We start from the raw sequence: 26,123 nt of genomic DNA on the forward strand, positions 1-26,123 counted from the left end.
CTGGGAGCATCACAATGCCTGATTTCAATTGTACTACAAAGCTGTGATCATCAAGACAGTGTGGTACTGGCATAAAAAGAGACACATGGATCAATGGAACAGAATAGAGAACCCAGAAATGGGCCCTCAACTCTATGGTCAAGTAATATTCAACAAAGCAGGAAAGACTATCCACTAGAAAAAGGACAGTCTTTTCAATAAATGGTGCTGGCCCAGCCACGTGCAGAAGAATGAAAATAGACCATTTTCTTACACCATACACAAAGACAAAGTCAAAATGGATGAAAGTTCTAAATGTCAGTTAAGAATCCATCAAAAACCTAGAAGAGAACACAGGAAGCAACCTCTTTATTTTTATTTTTTTTAATTTATTTTTTATTGGTGTTCAATTTACTAACATACAGAATAACCCCCAGTGCCCGTCACCCATTCACTCCCACCCCCCGCCCTCCTCCCCTTCCACCACCCCTAGTTCGTTTCCCAGAGTTAGGAGTCTTTATGTTCTGTCTCCCTTTCTGATATTTCCCACACATTTCTTCCCCCTTCCCTTATATTCCCTTTCACTATTATTTATATTCCCCAAATGAATGAGAACATATAATGTTTGTCCTTCTCCGACTGGCTTACTTCACTCAGCATAATACCCTCCAGTTCCATCCACGTTGAAGCAAATGGTGGGTATTTGTCATTTCTAATAGCTGAGTAATATTCCATTGTATACATAAACCACATCTTCTTTATCCATTCATCTTTCGTTGGACACCGAGGCTCCTTCCACAGTTTGGCTATCGTGGCCATTGCTGCTATAAACCTCTTTAACGTTGGCCATGGCATCTTCTTATGAGACATGTCTCTAAAGTCAATGGAAACAAAGGTGAAAATGAACTATTGGGACTTCAGCAAGATAAAAAGCTTCCGCAAAGCCAAAGAAACAGTCAACAAAACTTAAAGCAACCTACAGAATAGGATAAGACTTTTTCCAGAAAAGATCTTCACATGGCCAACAGACACAAGAAAATATGCTCCACATCCCTCAGCATCAGGGAAATAGAAATCGAAACCACAATAGGATACCACATCACACTAGTGAGAATGGTGAATATTTACAAGACAGGAAACAACAAATGTTGGAGAGGATGTGGAGAAAGGGGAACCCTCTTGCACTGTTGGTGGGAATGTAAACTGGTACAGCTACTCTGGAAACCAGGATGGAGGGTCCTCAAGAAGTTAAAAATAGAGCTATCCTATGACCCAGCAATTGCATACTGGGTATTTACCCCAAGGATACAGACGCAGTGAAATGTCAGGACACCTGCACCCCGATGTTTATAGCAGCAATGCCCACAATAGTCAAACTGTGGAAGAAGCCTCAATGTCCTTGGACAGATGAATGGATAAAGAAGATGTGGTCTATATATGCAATGGGATATTGGTCAGCCAGTAGAATCAATGAATACGCACCATTTGCTTCGACGTGGATGGAACTGGAAGGTATTATGCTGAATGAAATAAGTCAATCAGATAAAGACAATTTTCATATGGTCTCACTCATATGAATAATATAAGAATCAGTGCAGAGGATCATAAGGGAAAGGAAGGAAAACTGAAGGGAAAGTCATCAGAGAGGGAGACAACCCATGAGAGACTCTTAACTAAAGGATACAAACTGAGGGATGCTGGAGAGGAGGTGGGTTGGAGATGGGATAAGTGGGTGACAGGCCCTGCAGAGGGCAGGTGATGTGATGAGCAGTGGGTATTATACTCAAGTGATAAATCATTGCACACTACATCTGAAACTAAGTATTACTTTATATTGACTAACTGAATGAATAAAATTTTGTGTTGGGCAACTAGTCATATGCTGGATCTCCCTAAGCAGCAGCTGTTGGCTTTGCCCCGGGGCAGTGGGGGCGTGAGAGGCTGGGTATGGTGCTCCCTGGCGACTGGGCCTGGTTTGTGAGGTGCCTAGGGTGCATGGTAAGCCTGGTGCTGCACCTGAGTACGTGTCTGGCGGCAGCTGTGCACCTAATACCTGAACAGGGCATGCACAGTTTTCATAGAGTGTGCCATGAGCCCAGGGTTGAGGTTACAAGTGTTGTGCCCTATGCCCTGCAGGTGGCTCAGTGTTTATGCTGGGCGGACAGTCCAATGGCACCTGCCAGCTTTCTCCTTTTCTTTTTTTTTAATAGATTTTATTTTTTAGAACAGTTTTATTTTATTTTTTTTCATTTTTTCATTTGTTTTTAAGTTTGATTTGCCAACATGTAGTCTAACACCCAGTGCTCATCCCATCATGTGCCTTCCTCAGTGCCCATCCCCATCCCCCCACCCACCTCCCCTTCCACTACCCTTTGTTTCCCAGAGTTAGGAGTCTCTCATAGTTTGTCTCCCTCTCTAATTTTTCCCACTCAGTTCCCCTCCTTTCCCTTGTAGAACAGTTTAAGATATGCACTACATAGTATAGCTGGTCCCCATACATCATATGCTCAGTTTCTCCTATTATTAACATCTTATATTAGTATAATGCGTTTATTGCAATTAATGAACCAATGTTGATATATTATTTTAAAATAAAATCCATAGTTTTTATCCAGATTTTCTGAGTTTTCACCTTTCAATATCATTTTTTTCTATTGAAATTTCTCATTTAGGATACCACATTACATTTAGTTGTTATGGTACCTTTAGGCTTCTCTTGACTGTGACAGTTTCTCACACTTTCCTTATGTTTGAAGACTTTGACTGTTTTGAGGATTACTGGTCAGATATTTTATAGAATACTCCAGTATTGAAATTTGTCTAATGCTATTGGGAAGAAGACCACAGAGGTAAAGTGGCATTTTTATCAGCTCTTCTTTTCAAAGACCCCCAACATGCTCTGTATGAAAGATCTGTCTCCAGTTTGCCCCCAGCATTGTATAAACTGCAATTTTTTATATGGCCCCTTTGCACAGGCTGCTCTATTTTTAAGGATCATAACCCAGGTATCACCTGCTCTCCTGGCTCACCCAGTGCAGTCTTCTAATGCTCCACAATCCATGTCCCACTGGTTTTAAAGATTCACAGAATTCAGCCCCTCTGGATTTTAAAGACAAATTATTATGAAGTATTTTATGCTTTGAGCTCCATGGGGAGGACTCACATCTCTGCTCTCTCTGTGTGAACAGTCCCCTCTGTCCTGTGGGCAGCTTCCTTTCACCCTTCTGGCCTTCCTAACCTTTCAGGTGCAGCTTTTCCGTATTTAGTTGTGCCATCTATTCCATCATCTTCAGTCACTCTCCCTTTTACTGACTTGTATATGGATGATACCTGGTCAAAAATATGGGATGGGGTGAGCACACGGTTCTACTCTGCCATCTTAAAAAATTGCCCCCATCAAAAAAAATTGCCCCCATCATGTTGTGTACTTTAAATAAATATAATCTTGGTGGGATGAGCACTGGGTGTTATTCTATATGTTGGCAAATTGAACACCAATAAAAAATAAATTAAAAAATAAATATAATTTTGGGATTCCTGGGTAGCTCAGTGGTTTAGTGCCTGCCTTTGGCCTAGGGCATGATCCTGGAATGCTAGGATCGAGTCCCACATCGGGCTCCCTGCATGGAGCCTGCTTCTCCCTCTGCCTGTGTCTCTGCCTCTCTCTCTCTCATGAATAAATAAATTTAAAAAATCTTTAAAAAATAAATATAATTTTAAAACAATTCTAACTTAATAAAAACATAAATATAATTTTTAAAAAGGATAAGAATGCAGATCTCTGGTCCACGGAGAGGTATGGGGATTCCACATCCTGTAGCAAACTCTGCATCTTTCTCACCAAGAGCCTTTTCACCAACATATAACTGAAACCACAGCCCATGAGCATCACTGAAAGCATGATATGTATGTTTAAGAACTCAGACCCTTCACTGTCGGATCTAGATCCACTGTCCAGAATGGAAGGATTAAATCAGAATCTTTAATAATTCTTTATGGGCTGGATTTTTTTCTCCCAGGATAAGGCGGGCTCAGCTCCCCATCTGGGTGAGCTCCATATCCTGTGACTTATTACAATAAATGTAGGGACTGATAAGGAGGGCAATTGTAATAATAATCTATTCTACTACATATTTTCACATTGTTCCTTTTTAAAATTGAGATATAATTTCATTTGTTAGATTTCAGATATAAGTGAAATCTTCTGGTATTTGTCTCTCTCTGTCTGATATATTTCATTTAGCATAATACCCTGGGTGGATCAGTGGTTGAGCATCTGCCTTTGGCTCAGGTCATAGTCCCGGGGTCCTGGAACCAAGTCCCTCATCGGGCTCCCTACAGGGACCCTGATTTTCCCTCTGCCTGTATCTCTGCATCTCTCTGTGTGTCTCATGAATAAGAAAAAATACAATCTTAAAAAAATAAATTGAGATACAATATCCTATCAGTTTCAGTTATACATCACAGTTACTTGTATTTTTATATGTTTTGAAATGATCCCCACAAGAGTCCAGTTACCATCTTTCACCATACAAAGTTATTAAAATATTATTGACTTTATTCCCTGTGGTTTACTTTACATCCCTGATATTTATTTTGTACTTCTTAATGCACTTCACCTATTTTGCCCACCTCCAAAACCTCACATCTCTGGTAACCAATAGGTATTGTTTTCTATATCTATGAGTCTGTTTCTGTTTTGCTCATTTATTTCATTTGTTATATTCCACATATAAGTGAAATAATCTGGTATTTGTCTCTCTCTGATACATTTCATTTAGCATAATATCCTTTTTTTAATCATAATATCCTTAATGTCCATCTAAGTTGTCAAAATTGTCAAGATTTTATCTTTTTATATGACTGGGTAATATCCCCTTATGCATGTGATATATGAATATATATGTACGCACCACAACTTTACCCATTCATCTATCAATGGACACTTAGCTTGATTCCATACCTTAGATATTGTAAATAATGATATAATGAGCATAGAGCTTCATATAGCTCTTCAAATTGGTGTTTTCATTTTCTTTGTGTGAAAACCCAGAATTGGAATTGCTGGATCATATGGCAGCTCTATTTTTAAATTTTTGAGGAAACTTCATACTACACCAAGTTACATTCTTACCATTATTGTTATTTTAAAAAAGACTAATATGTTCTCATTAATTTGGGGAATATAAATAATAGTGAAAGGGAATAGAAGGGAAGGGAGAAGAAATGGGTAGGAAATATCAGAAAGGGAGACAGAACATAAAGACTCCTAACTCTGGGAAACGAACTAGGGGTGGTGGAAGGGGAGGAGGGCGGGGGGTGGGGGTGAATGGGTGACAGGCACTGAGGGGGGCACTTGACGGGATAAGCACTGGGTGTTATTCTGTATGTTGGCAAATTGAACACCAATAAAAAATAAATTTATTATTAAAAAATAAAAAAGACTAATAGCCGAATTATTGATGATGTTAGATGACATATCATTGCAGCTTTGATTTCATGTTCCTTGATGCTAGTGATGTTGAATATATTATTATAAGCCTGTTGAGTAACTGGAAGTCTTCTCTGCAAGATGTCTATTCAGGCATTCTGCCCATTTTTAACACCAGATTGTTTATTTTGGTATTGAGTTCTGTAAGTTCATTGCATATTTGGGATATTAACCCATTAGTAATACTACAAAAAAGTGGTAGTAATGAAACCAATATTGGCATAGAAATAGACAATGGGATAGACTAGAGGGCCCAGAAATAAACCCACAATCATATGGTTGATTAATCTATGACAAAGGAGGCAAGAACATGCAGTGAGTAAAAGATAGCTTCTTCAGCAATTAGCGTTGGGAAAACTGAACAGCTACATGCAAAAGAGTGAAACTGGAGCACTTTCTTACACAGTACACAAAAATAAACACCAAATATATTGAAGACCTAAATGTGAGACCTGAAACCATCTCTAACATGGGCCACAGCAACATTTTTTAGATAGGTCTCCTAAGGCAGGGGAAACAGAAACAAAATCAACTATTAGGACTACAACAGAATAAAAAACTTTTGCACAGTGAAGGAAACCATTTAATAAAATGAAAAGGCAACCTGGTGAATGGGAAAAGATATTTGCAAATCATACATTTTTTTCAGATTTTATTTATTTATTCACAGAGACAGAGACAGAGACAGAGAGAGAGAGAAGCAGAGACACAGACAGAGGGAGAAGCAGGGTCCCTGCAGGGAGCCTGACGCAGGACTCGATCCAGGTTCTCCAGGATCATTCTCCGGGCTGCAGGCGGCGCTAAACCGTCGCAGCCGGGGTTGCCCACAAATCATACATTTGATAAGGGATTGAACAGTTGCCTTCTGGACAGACACCATGAGGCCACTGATCCTCACAGTTTGTTAAACCAAATCACAACATCCATTAGTTAGGCAGATGTTTTCAATCAGGTCTTGATTCTAAAAGGGATGATGGAAAGGACCTCCTCAAATCCTCTAACACTGTTAGCTTTAACTTATGCATCCTTCAGAATTTCTGGTCATTTTTGGGCAGCACTGCTGAATGAAATACAACACATGGTTGTGATATATTCCAGGCAAGTGGCATCATCATAGGAACATTTTCTTCTACATTTGCAAATATTTTATTAATACCAAGGTACATTCTCCACAATTTCCTGATGAGGGCCAGTTAGGCTAATTTTAAAATTCTTAACATAAAGTAATAGTAATAATAATAATAATAATAACAATAATAATAATAATAAATTGTCAGCCAGAAATTGTTTTTTTATAAGAAATTTATTTTTTATTGCTGTTCAATTTACCAACATACAGAATAACACCCAGTGCTCATCCCGTCAAGTGCCCCCCACAGGCCCATCACCCATTCCCCCCGACCCCCTGCCCTCCTCCCTTTCCACCACCCCTAGTTCATTTCCCAGAGTTAGGAGTCTTCATGTTCTGTCTCCCTTTCTGATATTTCCCACACATTTCTTCTCCCTTCCCTTATATTCCCTCTCACTATTGTTTATATTCCCCAAATGAATGAGAACATACAATGTTTGTCCTTCTCCGATTGACTTACTTCACTCAGCATAATACCCTCCAGTTCCATCCACGTTGAAGGAAATGGTGGGTATTGGTCGTTTCTAATGGCTGAGTAATATTCCACTATATACATAAACCCATCTTCTTTATCCATTCATGTTTCGATGGACACCGAGGCTCCTTCCACAGTTTGGCTATTGTGGACATTGCTGCTAGAAACATCGGGGTGCAGGTGTCCCAGCGTTTCATTGCATCTGTATCTTTGGGGTAAATCCCGAGCAGTGCAATTGCTGGGTGGTAGGGCAGGTCTATTTTTAACTCTTTGAGGAACCTCCACACAGTTTTCCAGAGTGGCTGCAACAGTTCACATTCCACCAACAGTGTAAGAGGGTTCCCCTTTCTCCACATCCTCTCTAACATTTGTGGTTTCCTGCCTTGTTAATTTCCCCATTCTCACTGGTGTGAGGAGGGATCTCATTGTGGTTTTGATTTGTATTTCCCTGATGGCAAGTGATGCAGAGCATTTTCTCATATGCGTGTTGGCCATGTCTATGTCTTCCTCTGTGAGATTTCTGCTCATGTCTCTTGCCCATTTCATGATTTGATTGTTTGTTTCTTTGGTGTTGAGTTTAATAAGTTCTTTATAGATCTTGGAAACTAGCCCTTTATCTGATATGTCATTTGCAAATATCTTCTCCCATTCTGTAGGTTGTCTTTGAGTTTTGTTGACTGTATCCTTTGCTGTGCAAAAGCTTCTTATCTTGATGAAGTCCCAGTAGTTCATTTTGCTGTTGTTTCTTTTGCCTTCGTGGATGTATCTTGCAAGAAGTTACTGTGGCTGAGTTCAAAAAGGGTGTTGCCTGTGTTCTCCTCTAGGATTTTGATGACATCTTGTCTCACATTGAGATCTTTCATCCATTTTGAGTTTACCTTTGTGTATCGTGCTAGTTTCATTCTTCTGCATGTGGATGTCCAATTTTCACAGCACTATTTATTGAAGAGAATGTCTTTTTTCCAGTGGATAGTGTTTCCTCCTTTTTCGAATATTGGTTGGCCATAAAGTTGAGGGTCCACTTCTGGATTCTCTATTCTGTTCCATTGATCTATGTCTCTGTCTTTGGGCCAGGACCACACTGTCTTGATGACCACAGCTTTGTAGTACAACCTGAAATCTGGCATTGTGATGCCCCCAGATATGGTTTTCTTTATTAAAATTCCCATGGCTATTAGGGGGTCTTTTCTGATTCCACACAAATCTGAAAATAATTTGTTCTAACTCTCTGAAGAAAGTCCATGGTATTTTGATAGGGATTGCATTAAACGTGTACATTGCCCTGGGTAACATTGACATTTTCACAATATTAATTCTGCCAATCCATGAGCATGGAATATTTTTCCATCTCTTTGTGTCTTCCTCAATTTCTGTCTGAAGTGTTCTATAGTTTGTAGGGTATAGATCCTTCACCTCTTTGGTTAGGTTTATTCCTAGGTATCTTATGCTTTTGGGTGCAATTGTAAATGGGATTGACTGCTTAATTTCTTTTTATTCAGTCTCATTGTGAGTGTATAGAAATGCCACTGACTTCTGGGCATTGATTTTGTATCATGCCACACTGCCAAATTGTTGTATGAGTTCTAGCAATCTTGGGGTGGAGTCTTTTGGGTTTTCTTGTGGAGTATCATGTCATCGGCAAAGAGGGAGAGTTTGACGACTTCTTTGCCAATTTGAATGCTTTTAATGTCTCTTTGTTGTCTGATTGCTGAGCCTAGGACTTCCAGTACTATGTTGAATAGCAGTGGTGAGAGTGGACATCCCTGTCTTGTTCCTGATCTTAGGGGAAAAGCTCCCAGTGCTTCCCCATTGAGAATGATATTTGCTGTGGGCTTTTTGTAGATGGCTTTTAAGATGTTGAGGAATGTTCCTCTATCCCTACACTCTGAAGAGTTTTGATCAGGAATGGATGCTGTATTTTGTCAAATGTTTTCTCTGCATCTAATGAGAGGATCATATGGTTCTTGGTTTTTCTCTTGCTGATATGATAAATCACACTGATTGTTTTATGAGTGTTGAAACAGCCTTGTGTCCCGGGAATAAATCCTACTTGGTCATGGTGAATAATTTTCTTAATGTATTGCTGGATCCTATTGGCTAGTATCTTGTTGAGAATTTTTGCACCCATGTATATCAGGGATATTGGTCTCTAATTCTCCTTTTTTGGTGGGGTCTTTGTCTGGTTTTGGAATTAAGGTGATGCTGGCCTCATAGAACGAGTTTGGAAGTACTCCATCTCTTTCTATCTTTCCAAACAGCTTTAGGAGAATAGGTATGGGTTCTTCTTGAAACGTTTGATAGAATTCCCCTGGGACGCCATCTGACCCTGGACTTTTGTGTCTTGGGAGGTTTTTGATGACTGCTTCAATTTCCTCCCTGGTTATTGGCCTGTTCAGGTTTTCTATTTCTTCCTGTTCCAGTTTTGGTAGTTTGTGGCTTTCCAGAAATTCATCCATTTCTTCTAGATTGCCTAATTTATTGGCGTATAGCTGTTCACACTATGCTTTTAAAATCGTTTGAATTTCCTTGGTGTTGGTAGTGATCCCCCCTTTCTCATTCATGATTTTATTAATTTGAGTCTTCTCTCTCTGCTTTTTAATAAGGCTGGCTAATGGTATATCTATCTGATTAATTCTTTCAAAGAACCAACTCCTGATTTTGTCGATCTGTTCCACAGTTATTCTGGTCTCGATTTCGTTGAGTTCTGATCGAATCTTTATTAACTCTCTTCTTCTGCTGGGTGTAAGATCTATTTGCTATTTTTTCTCTAGCTCCTTTAGGTGTAAGGTTAGCTTTTGTATTTGACTTCTTTCCAGTTTTTGAATGGATGCTTATATTGCGATGTATTCCCCCCTCAGGACTGCTTTTGCTGTATCCCAAAGATTATGAATGGTTGTATCTTCATTATCATTAGTTTCCATGAATCTTTTTAATTCTTCCTTAATTTCCTGGTTGACCCTTTCATCTTTTAGCAGGATGGTCCTTAACCTCCACGTGTTTGAAGTCCTTCCAAACTTCTTGTTGGGATTTAGTTCTAATTTCAAGGCATTATGGTCTGAGAATATGCAGGGGACGATCCCAATCTTTTGGTATCGGTTCAGACCCAATTTGTGACCCAGTATGTGGACTAATCTGGAGAAAGTTCTATGTGCACTTGAGAAGAATGTGTATTCAGTTGAGTTTGGATGTAAAGTTCTGTAGATATCTGTGAAATCCATCTGGTCCAGTGTATCATTTAAAGCTCTCGTTTCAAAAAAATAAAAAAATAAAAAAAAAATAAAGCTCTCGTTTCTTTGGAGATGTTGTGCTTAGAAGACCTATCGAGTGTAGAAAGTGCTAGATTGAAGTCACCAAGTATAAGTGTATTATTATCTAAGTATGTCTTAACTTTGGTTATAAATTGATTGATATATTTGGCAACTCCCACATTGGGGCATATATATTGATGATTTTTAAGTCCTCTTCTTGGATGGATCCTTTAAGTATGAGATAGTGTCCCTCTTCATCTCTCACTACAGTCTTCGGGGTAAAATTTAGTTTATCTGATATAAGGATGGCTACCCCTGCTTTCTTTTGAGGACCATTTGAATGGTAAATGGTTCTCCAACCTTTTGTTTTCAGGCTGTAGTTGTCCTTCTGTCTAAAATGAGTGTCTTGTAGACATCAAATAGATGGGTCCTGCTTTTTTATCCAGTCTGACACCCTGCGCCTTTGATGGGGTCATTTAGCCCATTCCTGTTCAGAGTTACTATTGAAAGATATGAGTTTAGTGTCATCATGATGCCTGCTCAGTCCTTGTTTTTGTGGATTGTTCCATTGGATTTCCTCTTAAAGAGGAATTTGAAGAGTCCCCCTTAAAATTTCTTGCAGAGCTGGTTTGGAGGTCACATATTCTTTCAGTTCCTGCCTGTCTTGGAAGCTCTTTATCTCTCCTTCCTTCTGAATGAGAGCCTTGCTGGATAAGTATTCTTGGTTGCATGTTTTCCTCATTTAGGACCCTGAATATATCCTTCCAGCCCTTTCTGGCCTGCCAGTTCTCTGTGGAGAGGTCTGCTGTCAACCTAATACTCCTCCGCAAATAGGTTAAGGATTTCTTGTTTCTTGCTGCTTTAAGGATCTTCTCTTTGTCTTTGGAATTTGCAAGCTTCACTATTAAATGTTAAGGTGTTGACGGTTTTTATTGATTTTAAGGTGGGGGGGGGTCTCTCTATTTCCTGGATCTGAATGCCTGTTTCCCTTCCCAGATTAGGAATTTCACCTATGATTTGTTCAAATAGATATTCTGCACCTCTGTCCCTTTCGGCGCCCTCAAGTACCCCAATTAAATGTAGGCTTTTCTTACTCAGGCTGTCATTTATTTCCCTCAATCTGTCCTCATGGTCTTTTAATTGCTTGTCTCTTTTTTCATCATTTTCTCTCTTTGCCATCAACTTGTCTTCTTTGTCACTCACTCGTTCTCCACCCTGTTAACCCTTGTCGTTAGGACTTCTGGTTTGAATTGCATCTCATTCAATTGATTTTTAATTTATGCCTGATTAGATCTAAATTCTGCAGTCATGAAGTCTCTTGAGTCCTTTATGCTTTTTTCTAGAGCCACCAGTAGCTGTATAATAGTGCTTCTGAATTGGCTTTCTGACATTGAATTGTAATCCAAGTTTTGTAACACTGTCGGAGAGCGGACTGTTTCTGATTCTTTCTTTTGAGGTGAGGTTTTCCTTCTAGTCATTTTTCTCAGTGCAGAGTGTCCAAAAACAAGTTATATTGGGAAAAGGGGAAAAAGAGAGAAGAGAAAGAAGAAAAGAAAAAGAATAAAAGAAAAAAGAAAAAAAAAGAAACAGAAGAAATAGAGAAAAAAGGGGAGGGAAGCAAACTGAAATCCAAAAGCCAAATAACTAACTAACTAACTAACTAACTAACTAACCAGGGCGGGAGTATCCTCTGATTCTGTATACTGTAAGTCACTTGACTTCCTTTGGAACTTTCCAGTGCTGCTTGGTCAATAACTTGTTTTTCCCCTGTTGGTCTAGCTGGTCTTCTGGGGGAGGGGCCTGTTGTGCTGATTTTCAGGTGTTAGCACTTGGGGGAGCTGCTTAGTCCCCTGCTTGCTGCAGGGCTTAGTGAGTGATGTTTATGCTGCTTATCCGGTGAGGTCAGTGTGAGGCCCCAGGAGGAACAACCACAGTGAAGGGGGCCAGCTCTTGAGCTCCGGATTCAGCTCCGGCAGGAACTCCGGAGCTCTCCGTCTGCAGGGCCTGGAGGCTCCGGGGCGGGGCCGCTGATTTGCTCAGGTCGGGGCAGGAGCGTCCTCGCTGTCCTGGGCCCTCCCGGCCTCTGCCTGTCCCGAGGGGAGGCCGGATCCTGGGCTGTGTCCCGGCGCCCTGTGCTCCGGGGCCTGCGCTGTTGGATTCGCCCCGCCCCGCAGCCCCCTCCGCGGAGCCGCCCCCGAGCCCCCCGAGCTGCTCCGGGTCCCCCGTGCGCGCTGCAGCCCTTAGGGAGCTCGGCGCCTCTCCCGGGGCACAGGTGTCTGTTAGTGTCCCCGGGAGCCCGAGGGCATCCCCGCCCTCCTGGGTCCTGCTCCACCTCCCCGCGAGCCCCTTTCCGCCGGGAAGGTCGGTGCAGCTCCTGCTCCTCCGGGTCGGGGCTCTCCTGTCCTGGGGACACTCGCCCCGGCCTCAGCCCGGCTCCTTGCGGGCCCCTCCCCCTTGGAGGCCTTTTCTTTCTTTATCTTTTCCCCCCGTCTTCCTACCTTGATAGAAGCGTAAGCTCTTCTCACTGTAGCATTCCAGCTGTTCTCTCTTTAAATCTCAGGCCGAATTCGTAGATTTTTGGGATGATTTGAAGGTTATCTAGGTAATTTGGTGGGGACAAGTGATTGGGGACCCTACTCTTCCACCATCTTGTCCCGCCTCAGTCCATTTATATTCAGAGTAATTATGGATAGATACATATTTAGTGCCATTTTATTACTTGTTTTGTCATCGTTTTAGCAGATTTTCTCTATTCCCTTGTAGTCTTTGTTGTTATTTTTCTTCCCATTCAAAGAGTCTGCTTAGTATTTCTTGGAGGGCTGGTTTAGTGGTCACAAACTCCTTTAGTTTTTGTTTTCATGGGAAACTCTCAATTTTTCCTCTATTCTGAGTGACAGCCTTGCTGGATAGAGTATTCTTGGCTACAGATTTTTTTCCATTCAAAATTCCTAACTTTAACAGCCCAAACTGAAATGATAGTTTTGAGTATCAAGGTTACTGGATAACATTTTGTATAAAACCTGAACTGCTGATAAGCAGAAGACTAAGTAGTAAGATAAAAAGAACAGCAACCAGTAGACAATATTGACAGAAATCTTGGGGAGATATGAATGACCTACATCCGGTAGGCATTAAAAGGGCTACTGTCTCTTCTACATGGCACTAATGGTCCAAAGGAAAGTGTATATGTGCATGTTTATTGTGGTTAAAGAAGAATCACTGTCCCCATCCCTACAGAGTACAGCTTGCTAAAACTCACTTCCTTGTATCCTATTCATTCTACAGAAGGAGATGAGTTCCATGATGTCCATTGGTTAGACACTGGTAGTGGAATCAAAGGCTTGTCTTTTTCTATATAGATTCATGCCAGTGTGAACAGAAAGGAGAGTTTAAGAGGCTGAAGAAAGTGAAGATTTTTGAGTAACCACATCTCTACCATTTAGGGTCTGAGACCCAACAAGGACCTACTTAACTGAATACTTGTAGATTCATGACTATGCATGATTAATCAGAACAAGGGGAAGATTGTTTTTCTTTGCAGTCCTTCTCAAATGTTAGCAGGCAATGGGAGGATTCTGCTCCCAGAGTTTCTGATTAAGCAGGTGTGTGTGTTAGGACCTGAGAATTTGCATTTCTAATAAGTTCAGGTGAAGGTGATGCTGCTGGTTTGGGACTATGCTTTGAGGTCCACTGGCCTCCTGTATAGTTACTCAAAGGAATAGCAAGAGTGGTATCACCTGGAAGCTTGTTAGAAAGGAAGGATGTTGAACGTAGCTTGACAGAATCAGAATTAACACTTTACAGAATCCTCTGACATTGGTAAAATGTGAAAGTTTGGGAAGCAGGGTTTGATACATAGGTTCTCAAATATGAATTAAGTAGCATAAACCCAGCATGAGTGTGTCACTCCTGCTTCAAATACATTTTCCCATGCTATGATTGAAATATAAAATAGTAATAAGAAATGAGAACCCAGAGCTTTGCGATGGGTAGCACTGACAAACTTCCTCAGGCTTGGGATCTTCATTTGGTTAACAAACAAAACAAAACAAAATGAAATGAAATGAAACATTGGGGTAGATGGCATATAATTTCTGACTTCAGCAAATCAATTTCATGTTAGATGAAACTGAAGAAGTTTTCATCTGTTCTGCATGCTTCTGGGTGAAAGACAATATGAATAAACTATTTCATTCCCCCCAAAGCAACAGCTGAGAGTCAGCAGCCAGCTAATCACCTGCCTTGAAATTATCACGGAGGCCAGCTGGTGCTCTGTGGCTCTGGTGGGTGGTGTGAGGGAGGAAGTACAGCACCAGATGGTGGTGATGGGTCTCTCAGGCCCTGTCTCCTTCCCCCTTGCAATGCTAGCCTTGGAACAACAGCAGGAAGAACAGTTACTTCTTTACCTAGCTTGTATAATATCAATACACTTCTATTTTCATATCCTTTTCCATTTTTTCCCATCTTACAATTTTTTTGAAGTATCAGACCTTTTAGGAGAGACATTTACATTTGATTTAATTTTTATAACCTGAAGAACAAACACATTTTATTTCTATGTTTTCTTTTCTTTCTTTCATTTTTAGCCTTCCCTACAAGAGGATTTCTTTTTGCTTGTTTGGAAGAGGACAAAATATTGGTATTCTGGAGATATAAGATTTCTGAAGAATAGGAAATCCCCTATCTCTTCTGATTCTCCAATCCTGGAATTTCCTTGAAAGCAAAGTGAACCAGCAGTGTTAGATTTATTCTCTTATATTTCAGCCTTATTTTTTTAACCCACATGCCTTCCTCCCCCCTCCCCTTCAGAATGGTTCCTGCCTTCTCTACGATGCCCATCTCTTGGCAGCTCTCTGTTGGTAGGAGCACAAGCCAGTGGTTAGATGAAACGTCCTGCCTCATATTGTGCTCATCATTGCTGAAAGTGGAGTGAAACTCAGGAGCTGAAAAACAGAGTCACAGTGAGAAAATGGGGAATTATCTCCTGAGAGAACTCAGGTGAGTCTGACTCTGGGCAGGGCCCTTTGTTGGAAGAGCAGGGAGGGGGAGACTGGGTATATGCATTTGGAACACTTACACTGTGATGTTTTCAGAGGTTTGAACCTGAAGACTGTGTTCTTTAAGTTCTTTAATAACTCACAGTCACCCCTCACCACCTCAGTTTACTCCTTCTTTGGCCATAATTTGGAACCATGGTAGGTTGCCAGATTTAGAAAATAAAAATACAGGATGTCAAGTCAGATTTGAATTTGAGATAAACCTTTCTTTTGAAGCATAAATATGACACAAATATGACACAAATATTACACAATATTTGGAGCATTATTGTATGCCTCATACCTACACTAAACAAATTATTTGTTGTTTATCTGAAATTCAAATCTTGACATTCTGCATTTTATCCAGGAACCCTAGTCTGTAGTCACCTGAATCTATAACTTTCTATCCTCATCTGGGTATATGGTTTATCTTCCCATTTATTAGCTTCATGGGGTCTGCATGTGAATGAACACGTCCTTGAAAATTATGTATGCAAAATAATGTACTCAAATGCTTTTAGGTAGGACCTTCCTTTGGTGATTTTATTTATTTATTAATTTATTTATTTATTAGAGTTCGATTCGCCAACATATAGTATAATACCCAGTGCTCATCCCATCAAGTGCCCCCCTCAGTGCCTGTCACCCAGTAACCCCCACCCCCCAACCACCTCCCCTTTCACCCCCCCTAGTTCATTTCCCAGAGTTAGCAGTCTCTCATGTTTTGTCACCCTCTTTAATTTTTCCCACTTATTTTTTCTCCTTTCCCCTATAATCTCTTTCACTATGATATTTAGCCTTCCTCATCTTATTCAAATGCTTTTGAAGTTGTAGAATAGATGTGGTTAACAGAATTATTCTTTGTTTTTAAATATTTTATTTATTTATTCATGAGAGACATATACGCAGAGAGAGAGAGAGAGAGAGAGAGAGAAGCAGAAACACAGGCAGAGGGAGAAGCAGGCTCCATACAGGGAGCCTGATGCAGGACCCGATCCTGGGACTCCAGGATCATGCCCTGGGCCAAAGGTAGGCACTATACTGCTAAGCCACCTAGGGATCCCCAACAGACATTATTCTTTTTATAGTTTGCTTAATCTTAAAGGATTGTCTTTATAGCACCCCACTTTCCAATCCACATACCTGAACCCCTTCCAGTCTTATATGTTATATAACAAGACTATATTTTTAAAATTAAGATATAATTGATATATAAATTTTGTAAGTTTAAAGTGCACAATGCGTTGATTTGATACATTTATATATTGCAATATGATTATTATGGTAGTGTTAGCTAACACCTCTGTCACATCACATAAATTATCATTTCTTTTTTGTGATTGGAACAGTTCAGATTTAGTCCCTTAGCAAGTTTGAAATTTACAGTATAATATTGTTGATAATAATCACTGTTTTTTGAGTTAGATCTCCAGGGCATATCTGCCTACTAGTTGCAAGTTTGTGCTCTCAAACAGCATCACCCTAATTCTTTCACCTCCATCCCTGACACCCACCATTCTACTCTCTGTTCTTAAGAGTTCAGCCTTTTGAAATTCCGCATAGAAGTGATATTTGTCTTTCTCTGACTTATTTCACTTAGCATCATGCCCTCAAATTGATGCCATACAATTTTGTCACAAATGTCAGGGTTTCTTTTTTCCCATGGCTGAGTAGTATAATATGTATATATTCTATTATCTATTTATCTATCATCATCACCATCCATAATCTATCTATCATCTGCCACATTTTCTTTATCCATCCATCCCTTGACTGACATTTAGACTGTTTCCATATCTTGGCTATTGTGATCAATTTTGCAATAAACATGGTAGTGCAGATATCTCTTTGATACCCTGTTTTCATTACCTTTGACTGTGTATCCAGAAGTGGGATTGCTGGATTGTATGGTAGTTCCATTTTTTATTAAAGAATTAGTGGCTAGATCAATTTACATTTCTACCAACAGTATAAAAAGGTTCCCTTTTCTTTATATCCTTGCCAACATGATACCTCTTCTTTCCATTCCGTTACACATGAGATGATATCTCATGGTGGTTTTGATGTGTGTTTCCCTATGATGAGTGATGGTGAGCACCTCTTAATGTAACTTTTGGCCACTTGATTGTGTAACAGAACTAGGTTTACCCATGGCAAAAGTCTAATCACATTCTCCTGTGTTTCAGCAGTACATTCATTTCCCACTACTTAACATGTGAAGTGTAGACCACTTATTTTGGAATTTAATATCTTAGATATTCTGTTTTAATAACTCCATCCTTCTTGTTCTCTTCTCAATTTGGGCATTGCCTTCACTGCCAGGCTTAGCAATGAGCCTCTAATCAACTGTTTTCTGTTTAGTAGAGAATCCTTCAAGGGTAATTGTTGCCATGAATATATCTTTGCAGTCTGTAGGTCTCCCTAGAACTTAGTGCAAAGTAGGGATTTAAAGGCAGTAAAATTAATTTGGATTTAAAGGCAGCATAAATTAATATGCTTTGCTGCCCTTTCTACCCTAAATATATCACATGGACCTTATACCATCATCAATCTGACCACTGGTTAATCGTTTGATTTCAAGCTGTGTGCACTGGCTATCAAAACTCTTACTCCAAAGTACATTTTCAACCCTCTTTACTCATCAAAATATTCATTCTGCAATGCCCTGGCCAAATGCCATATCTTCCTGATCTTTGCCAGGAGCTATTCTTTCACATTTTTATGATTTCTAAATGGTTTATATGCATTTATGGCACTAACCACATTCTACCTACTTTCGTGATTACATGTACAAGTCTTTTAGATTATGGATCATTTGATTACAATGACAGTACCCTTAAAACTTTAACCCTAAAACTTGTGCTTATGCTTTATGGAAAGAAGTTTTTCTATAAATGATTTTTGGCTGTTATGGAGAAGCATTTGTAATTTTCATTTGAGGAAAGCAGAGGACAACATGTTCTGCTTCAGAATACTGAGACTTACCATTTTTAATTGATAAATTTTCTGACACACATCTGTTACCATGTTCTGATGGAGATGGTGGTCTTTGGAAACAGCCATGGACTTTTCTTATTTATTACCATTAAAGCAGTGAGAGGGTGTTGTTTCAATTCAATCATGTTGTAATGAAGCCATTTAGACTCAGACAGATGGAAATGTTTTGGTTTTCCATATTTGCAGTTGCAGAGACCACTTTTCATTCTACTCTTCAGGCACTGCTCTCTGCTTAGGGTCCTGGGCCTAACTTCTGGGCCTAACTTCTGGTGTCGATTTTGTTGAGTTCTGCTCAAATCTTTATTAACTCTCTTCTGCTGGGTGTAGGATCTATTTGCTGTTTTTCCTCTAGATCCTTTAGGTGTAAGGTTAGCTTTTGTATCTGTGTTCTTTCCAGTTTTTGGATGGATGCTTGTATTGTGATGTATATCCCTCTCAGGACTGCTTTTGCTGTATCCCAAAGATTTTGAACGGTTGTATCTTCATTTTTATTAGTTTCCACGAATCTTTTTAATACTTCCTTAATTTCCTGGTTGACCCTTTCATCTTTTAGCAGGATGGTCCTTAACCTCCACGTGTATGAAATATTTCCAAAATCTTTTTAATTCTTCCTTAATTTCTTGGTCAACCCTTTCATCTTTTAGCAGGACGGTCCTTAACCTCCAAGTGTTTGAAATCTTTCCAAATGTCTTGTTGTGATTTAGTTCTAATTTCAAGGCATTATAGTCTGAGAATATGCAGGGGACGATCCCAATCTTTTGGTATCAGTTCAGACCCAATTTGTGACCCAGTATATGGTATATTCTGGAGAAAGTTCCATGTGCACTTGAGAATATGGTATATTCTGAAGAAAGTTCCCTGTGCACTTGAGAAGAATGTGTATTCAGTTGAGTTTGGATGTAAAGTTCTGTAGATATCTGTGAAATCCATCTGGTCCAGTGTATCATTTAAAGCTCTCGTTTCTTTGGAGATGTTGTGCTTAGAAGACCTATCGAGTGTAGAAAGTGCTAGATTGAAGTCACCAAGTATAAGTGTATTATTATCTAAGTATGTCTTAACTTTGGTTATAAATTGATTGATATATTTGGCAACTCCCACATTGGGGCATATATATTGATTTTTAAGTCCTCTTCTTGGATGGATCCTTTAAGTATGAGATAGTGTCCCTCTTCATCTCTCACTACAGTCTTCGGGGTAAAATTTAGTTTATCTGATATAAGGATGGCTACCCCTGCTTTCTTTTGAGGACCATTTGAATGGTAAATGGTTCTCCAACCTTTTGTTTTCAGGCTGTAGTTGTCCTTCTGTCTAAAATGAGTGTCTTGTAGACATCAAATAGATGGGTCCTGCTTTTTTATCCAGTCTGACACCCTGCGCCTTTGATGGGGTCATTTAGCCCATTCCTGTTCAGAGTTACTATTGAAAGATATGAGTTTAGTGTCATCATGATATCTCTTCAGTCCTTGTTTTTGTGGATTGTTCCACTGGACTTCATCTTAAAGGGGAATTTGAAGAGTCCCCCTTAAAATTTCTTGCAGAGCTGGTTTGGAGGTCACATATTCTTCAGTTCCTGCCTGTCTTGGAATCTCTTTATCTCCTCTTCTATTCTGAATGAGAGCCTTGCTGGATAAAGTATTCTTGGCTGCATGTTTTCCTCATTTAGGACCCTGAATATACCCTTCCAGCCCTTTCTGGCCTTCCAGGTCTCTGTGGAGAGGTCTGCTGTTAACCTAATACTTCTCCCCATATAAGTTAGGGATTTCTTGTCTCTTGCTGCTTTAAGGATCTTCTCTTTATCTTTGGAATTTGCAAGCTTCACTATTAAATTTCGAGGTGTTGAACGGTTTTTATTTTTTTAGGGGGGATCTCTCTATTTCCTGGATCTGAATGCCTGTTTCCCTTCCCAGATTTGGAAATTTTTCAGCTATGATTTGTTCAAATGCATATTCCGGGCCTCTGTCCCTTTCAGCGCCCTCGGGTACCCCAATTAAACGTAGATTTGTTTCCCTCAGGCTGTCACTTATTTCCCTCAATCTGTCCTCATGGTCTTTTAATTGTTTGTCTCTTTTTTCCTCAGTTTCCCTCTTTGCCATTAACTTGTCTTCTATGTCACTCATTTGTTCTTCCACCTGGGTAACCCTCATGGTTAGGACCTCTAGTTTGGATTGCATCTCATTCAATTGATTTTTAATTTCTGCCTGATTAGACCTAAATTCTGCAGTCATGAAGTCTCTTGAGTCCTTTATGTTTTTTTTCTAGAGCCACCAGTAGCTTTATAATAGTGCTTCTGAATTGGCTTTCTGACATTGAATTGTAATCCAAATTTTGCAGCTCTGTAGGAGAGAGGACTGTTTCTGATTCCTTCTTTTGAGGTGAGGTGTTCCTTCTAGTCATTTTGCTCAGTGCAGAGTGGCCAAAAACAAGTTGTATTGGGAAAAGGAGAAAAAGAGAGAAGAGAAAGAAGAAAAGAAAAAGAAAAAAAAAAAGAGAGAGAAGAGAAGAAAAGAAAAAAGGGGGGGGGAAGCAAAGAGAAATCAAAAACAAAAAAGAAAGTTGAGTATCCTCTGATTCTGTATACTTAAATCCCTCGACTTCCCCTGGAACTTTCCAGTGCTGCTTGGTCAATATTTTGTTTTTCCCCTGTCGGTCTAGCGGTCTTCTAGGGGAGGGGCCTCCTGTGCTGATTTTCAGGTGTTAGCACTTGGGGGAGCTGCTTAAGCCCCTTGCCTGGTGCAGGGCTCAGTACAAGTTGTTTAACCTGTTTAACCTGTGAGGCCACTGTGAAGCTCAGTGGGGCTTTTTATCCTGTGAGGCCCCAGGCGGAACAACATCAGTAGCTGGGTCCGCTCTCCAGGCCTAGAGTCAGCTCCTGCAGTAACTACGAGCTCTCAGTCCACAAGGACCTGGATGCTCTGGGGGCGGTGCCGCTGATCTGCTCAGCTTGAGGCCACCTGGAGGCTGGAGCGTCCTTGCTGTCCTGTGCCCTCCTGGCTTCTGCCTGTCCTACGCAGAGCCGCTGCCTGAGCCACCTCTGAGCTGTTCCCAGGTCCAGCCGGTCTGCCCTGCAGCCCTTTAGGGAGCTTGGCCGCTGGGTGTGGCCCACTCTCCCTGGGGCGCTGGTGCTCTGTTAGTGTCCCAGGGAGCCTGAGGGCATCCCCGCCCCTCCTGGGATCCTGCTCCAACTCCCTGGGAGCGCCTTTCCATCCGGGAATATTGGTGAAGCTCCTGCTTCTCCTGGCGGTGCTTTCCTGTCCTGGGGGCATTCGCTTTGCCTTAGCCCAGCTCCTCGCAGGGCCCCTCCCCCTTGGATGCCTTTTGTTTCTTTATTTCTTTCCCCACCCCCATCTCTCCTACCTTGATAGAGTGCAAACTCTTCTCACTCTAGTGTTCCAGCTGTTCTCTCTTTAAATCTCAAGACGAATTTGTAGGTTTTCCGGATGATTTGAAGGTTATTTAGGTAATTTGGTGGGGACAGGTGACTTGGGGACGCTGTTCTTCTGCCATCTTGCCCTGCCTCCCTATCTATGGAGTTTTGAAGTCATAAATTAATGCCAAATATTTGGAAAGTTAAAAAAAAGTTGGAAATTCCAGGAAGTATGCAAAAATCACACATTATCTCAACACTTTGACCAAGATACATTTTAAAAATTCATTTAATATCTATTGTTTTAATGACAGAGTGTTAGATGATTCATTAATTCAGCTAACAAATCTTTGTACGTCACCTATGGCCTGACGTTATCTGAATTCTGCTTGAGTAAAAAATTACTTATCTACGGCAAGATTTAGTGAACATTTATGTTAAGTAATAATGACATGGAATTCTAATTACATTCCTTTTAATGTGAAGGATTTTGTATTCCTGTTTTTAACTTTAAAATACAAATCTCTCTTAGAAGGGTAAATCAGTGAATCATTAATAACCTCAAGGAGAATTATTTTAGTATATTCTTTTTTCATTGACCAGTTTAGAAAATAGGAACTTTGAGAAAACTGGACTTTAGGAAAACAGAAGAGAACACATGGGACATTGAGATTAACTTTTGCCTGATTTATAATCAATGCTATGAAGTAACCATAACATCTAAATTTAATCATTTGTGCATATTATCCCGAAATCTCTACATAAGAACTCATCTCCAAAAAGGGTTCTTCTTCCTCAAATCTGATTTACTTTGTATTTAAAAGATTCTATTTTTTGCCTACTGGCCAAATATGTCAATATCTTACCATGTTCTTGAACTTTTAATCATTGTCAGTAAGGAAATGTCTTCTCTGAATGACAGTAAGCAAGAGTGAGGCTTATAGTCTGGAATACTTTGTCTTCAGTCCTACATAGAAGCAGGAGAATAGACAAGTGTTGGAGGTGTGATAGTAACAGATAAAGACCATTCCAAAAAAATACTGTTTGGATGACCAGTGTAGTGACAAATTTGATTAACTTAATCATTCACTTTTGTCTGTATCTTACTATTGTGTAACCATTGATTTCTCTAGCCTTAATTCCATCACTCAGTGCTTGCTTATAAGGAAGATGATAATTATTGGGAAAATACCAGGAGTAATATGCACAACAAAGTTCTCTGAATGTAAGTGTGGATTAGAGTGTTGTATATGTGTATGGATGGCCAAACAGCAGAGTTTGGAGAATCTTGCTCTGGATTAGAGGGCCAGGATTAATGGTGCAAGTATTTCATGGGAATGAATAAACCAAGAGCTTCTGGTGTCCCTTTGGCTCACTGGAGGAGCCACACCTTCCTGTTAGGGTCTTTCTCTATTCTTGGCCTCTCCCACCTCTTCTGGAGATGTCAGACCATAGACATTCTTCTGTATTTGTGAATTCCTGCCAGTTATAAAGGACAGGGTAGTTTGGCAAACAAGGAAAAGCAGGCTTTATCTTAATGGTAAGAGAAAGGGGTGAAAACATTTGAAGGGAGATAAGAATCTCTTTTCTATGTGTTTCCATCTAGTTGCCTGAGAAACAATCAAAAGGAGCTCAAGAATGTAAACCAAGATGTGGAAAGAAAATGGTAAGCACCTAGTGTATTGCATCATTTTTCTCTAAGATTCACCTCTGTCTCACAAGGGACTGAGAATCTCTGTCTCATAAGAGCCAACATCTTATTTTAGGCCTCATAGAGCTAAACTCATAGAATTCTTTGGTGATTGCCTCTAAGACTTGGCAGAAGGGTTATCTGGAGGCTCAAAACAAAAGAAATGGAGTATTAGTGCACATGTTTCATTCCTTCCTGACTATATAAAGCACAAAGTACAAACATATAGCTGAAATAAAATATGTTTATTTTGGGTTGGCTATTTACAACGGCAACACCACCAACTTATTCCTCATACTTAGAATAATCTTTGGAAAATATAAGTTTCATCATGCCTTTCCCATGAGATCCTTTAATTGCTCTCCATTACATCCAGAATAAAAACGAAACTCTTCACTGAAGACTGAAATCCTATAAGGATTGACTCCTGCATATCTCTCTGATTTAATTCCCCACCCTCCTCCCTCACCCATTATCTTCCTGTCATTTCATGTTCTTGAAGCCATGAAGCTCAGCCTGAACCCAGAGCCCTAGTGCACACTAATCTTTTACCACTCATGGTTTTTATTTTCTGTGCTTGTGCTTGATAGCATCTTTTTCTGAAAATTCTAGTTCTGACACTCTCTTCCAGAAAACATCCCTGAGTATACAATGTGGGAACCTCCACATTGCTTCCACACCCAGTGGATTTCCTGCACCATCCACTATACCTTTCTATCACCTAGTAACTTTATATTAGTTTAACTTTTAAAAAAAAATTTATCACTAACATTTATTGATGAGATGGAAAAAAATTAGCTCTTTATAGTCCATCTTCCTTTATAGACCATGTGGTCTTTGAGGCTTTGACCACTGCTTGACTTGCCTATCTGTTGCCCAAATTTTGCAAGATACTCAGTGGAAAAAAAGAAAAAAAAAGAGTGGAAAAACAACAGCTATCTGGACACTGATATCTTGCCCCAGCTTAGATAAACCCTGCCTTGTTTGCTGATCATGGGATTTCCATATCTTTGCACTCAACCTCTTTCCTAATCATTGCATCTCAAGATCTGGGTTTTTATCTGAGATGCCCCCTTCTTTAAGTGTGAAAGGTTGAGGGATGAAAGGGAAGGCCCATATTTATTGCTGATATGAAATGAAGTTTGCAGGAATCAGTCATTTCCTAAGTACTTCACTTAAATTTTCTCTGCACAGTGGGGCGGCTATGCCATTCTTGTAACTAATCTCCTTTACATTATGTAGCCGAAGAAATGATGTTATTGAAACAAGGTCCTTTTTTCAGGCTTCCACAAACTGGTTCTGTGCAACAAAAAGTTGTTTAAACTTGGCTTTTGCTTTATTGTGTATAAAATGATATCTGTGTTAGGTGATGTTCTCCAATTCTTCCCCTTTAAAGGAACTTAAGTGTTGATGTTGTCAAATATATCCAAGTTTTTATTACAAATAGACAGTAATTAAATGAGAAATTAAATGTCTCCAAAGTGTCCCCATCCACTTTTTAAAAAGTTTTAATTCCAGTATAGTTAACATACAGTGTTATATTAGTTTCAGAAAACAACTTAGTGATTCAACACTTACAATGCCCGCTTCTCATCATGATAAGTGTCCTCCTTAATCCCCATCACTTATTTCCCCCATTCCCCCACACACTTTCCCTGGTGACCATCAGTTTGTTCTCTATAGATAAGAGTATGTTTATTGGTTTGCCTCTCTCTTCCCCACCCCCGATTTGCATGTTTTGCTTCTTTTTTTAAAAAAAATATTTTACTTATTTATTTTTTGAGAAAGAAAGTGAGCAGAGGGGAGAGGGACAGATGGGGAAGGAGAGAGAGAATCTGAAGCAGGCTCAGTGTCCAAAACAGATCCCAATCCAGGGCTCAATCTCATGATCCTGAGATCATAACCTTAGCTAAAATCAAGAGTTGGATGTTTAACTGACTGGACCACCCAGGCACTGCTGTTTTCTTTCCTAAATTCCATATATGAGTGAAGTCACATGGTGGTTTTCTCTGACTGACTTATTTCACTTAGCATAATGCCCTCTAGTTCCATCCACATAATTGAAAATGGCAAGATTTCATTCTATTTTATAGCTGAGTAATATTCCATTATATATCACTTCTTTATACATTCATCAGTAGATGGACATTTGGGTTCTTTTCATAATTTGGCTATTGTTGATAAAGCTGCTATAAACCAGGATGCATTCATCCATTTGAATTAGTGTTTTTGTATCCTTTGGGCAAATAACTAGTAGTGCAATTGCTGGACCATAGGGTAGCTCTATTTTTAACTTTTTGAGGAACCTCCATACTGTTTTCCATAGAAGCTGCAAATTTTATGAATGGGACTCACAGAAATTTAACTAATTTGATGAGGAAGATCTCAACTGTTTCGGCTACCTGAGTCAATTGAAATCAAATATATACGACATATGAGCTAGAACTAAATTCAATCTCATTTTGGCTAATTTGACAGGATGATGTTCTTTGAGTAAAGTTACATTATCTACATCATCCTGAGTCAATTTTGGTTATTTCATTTTCATTAGAATATTATCATTTAACTCATGATTTTAAACATATTTACAAAAGGTATGGTGTGAGCTCTTTTAAGTCATTTAGCTTTTTAAAATTTATGTTTACAGAGGTATAGCACACTAAAATTCACCCTTTTTAGGTAAGTTGATAAATTTAGAAAAGCATGTAGTC

General features: G+C 39.7%; 1 protein-coding gene across 1 annotated transcript in view; it reads left to right on the top strand.

Annotated features, from left to right (window-relative positions):
• The window catches only part of GCSAML (germinal center associated signaling and motility like), a 120,317-nt gene that overhangs the window by 71,123 nt on the left and 23,071 nt on the right, over positions 1–26,123 (top strand). The window contains exons 2-3 of the mRNA XM_038544016.1: positions 15,132–15,320; positions 23,329–23,388. Coding sequence (XP_038399944.1) covers positions 15,292–15,320; positions 23,329–23,388 — 89 coding nt within the window. The 5' untranslated portion in view covers positions 15,132–15,291. The remainder of the gene's footprint in view (positions 1–15,131; positions 15,321–23,328; positions 23,389–26,123) is intronic.

The sequence above is a fragment of the Canis lupus genome, chromosome 8 (assembly GCF_011100685.1).
Source record: "Canis lupus familiaris isolate Mischka breed German Shepherd chromosome 8, alternate assembly UU_Cfam_GSD_1.0, whole genome shotgun sequence".
Taxonomy (NCBI): domain Eukaryota; kingdom Metazoa; phylum Chordata; class Mammalia; order Carnivora; family Canidae; genus Canis; species Canis lupus.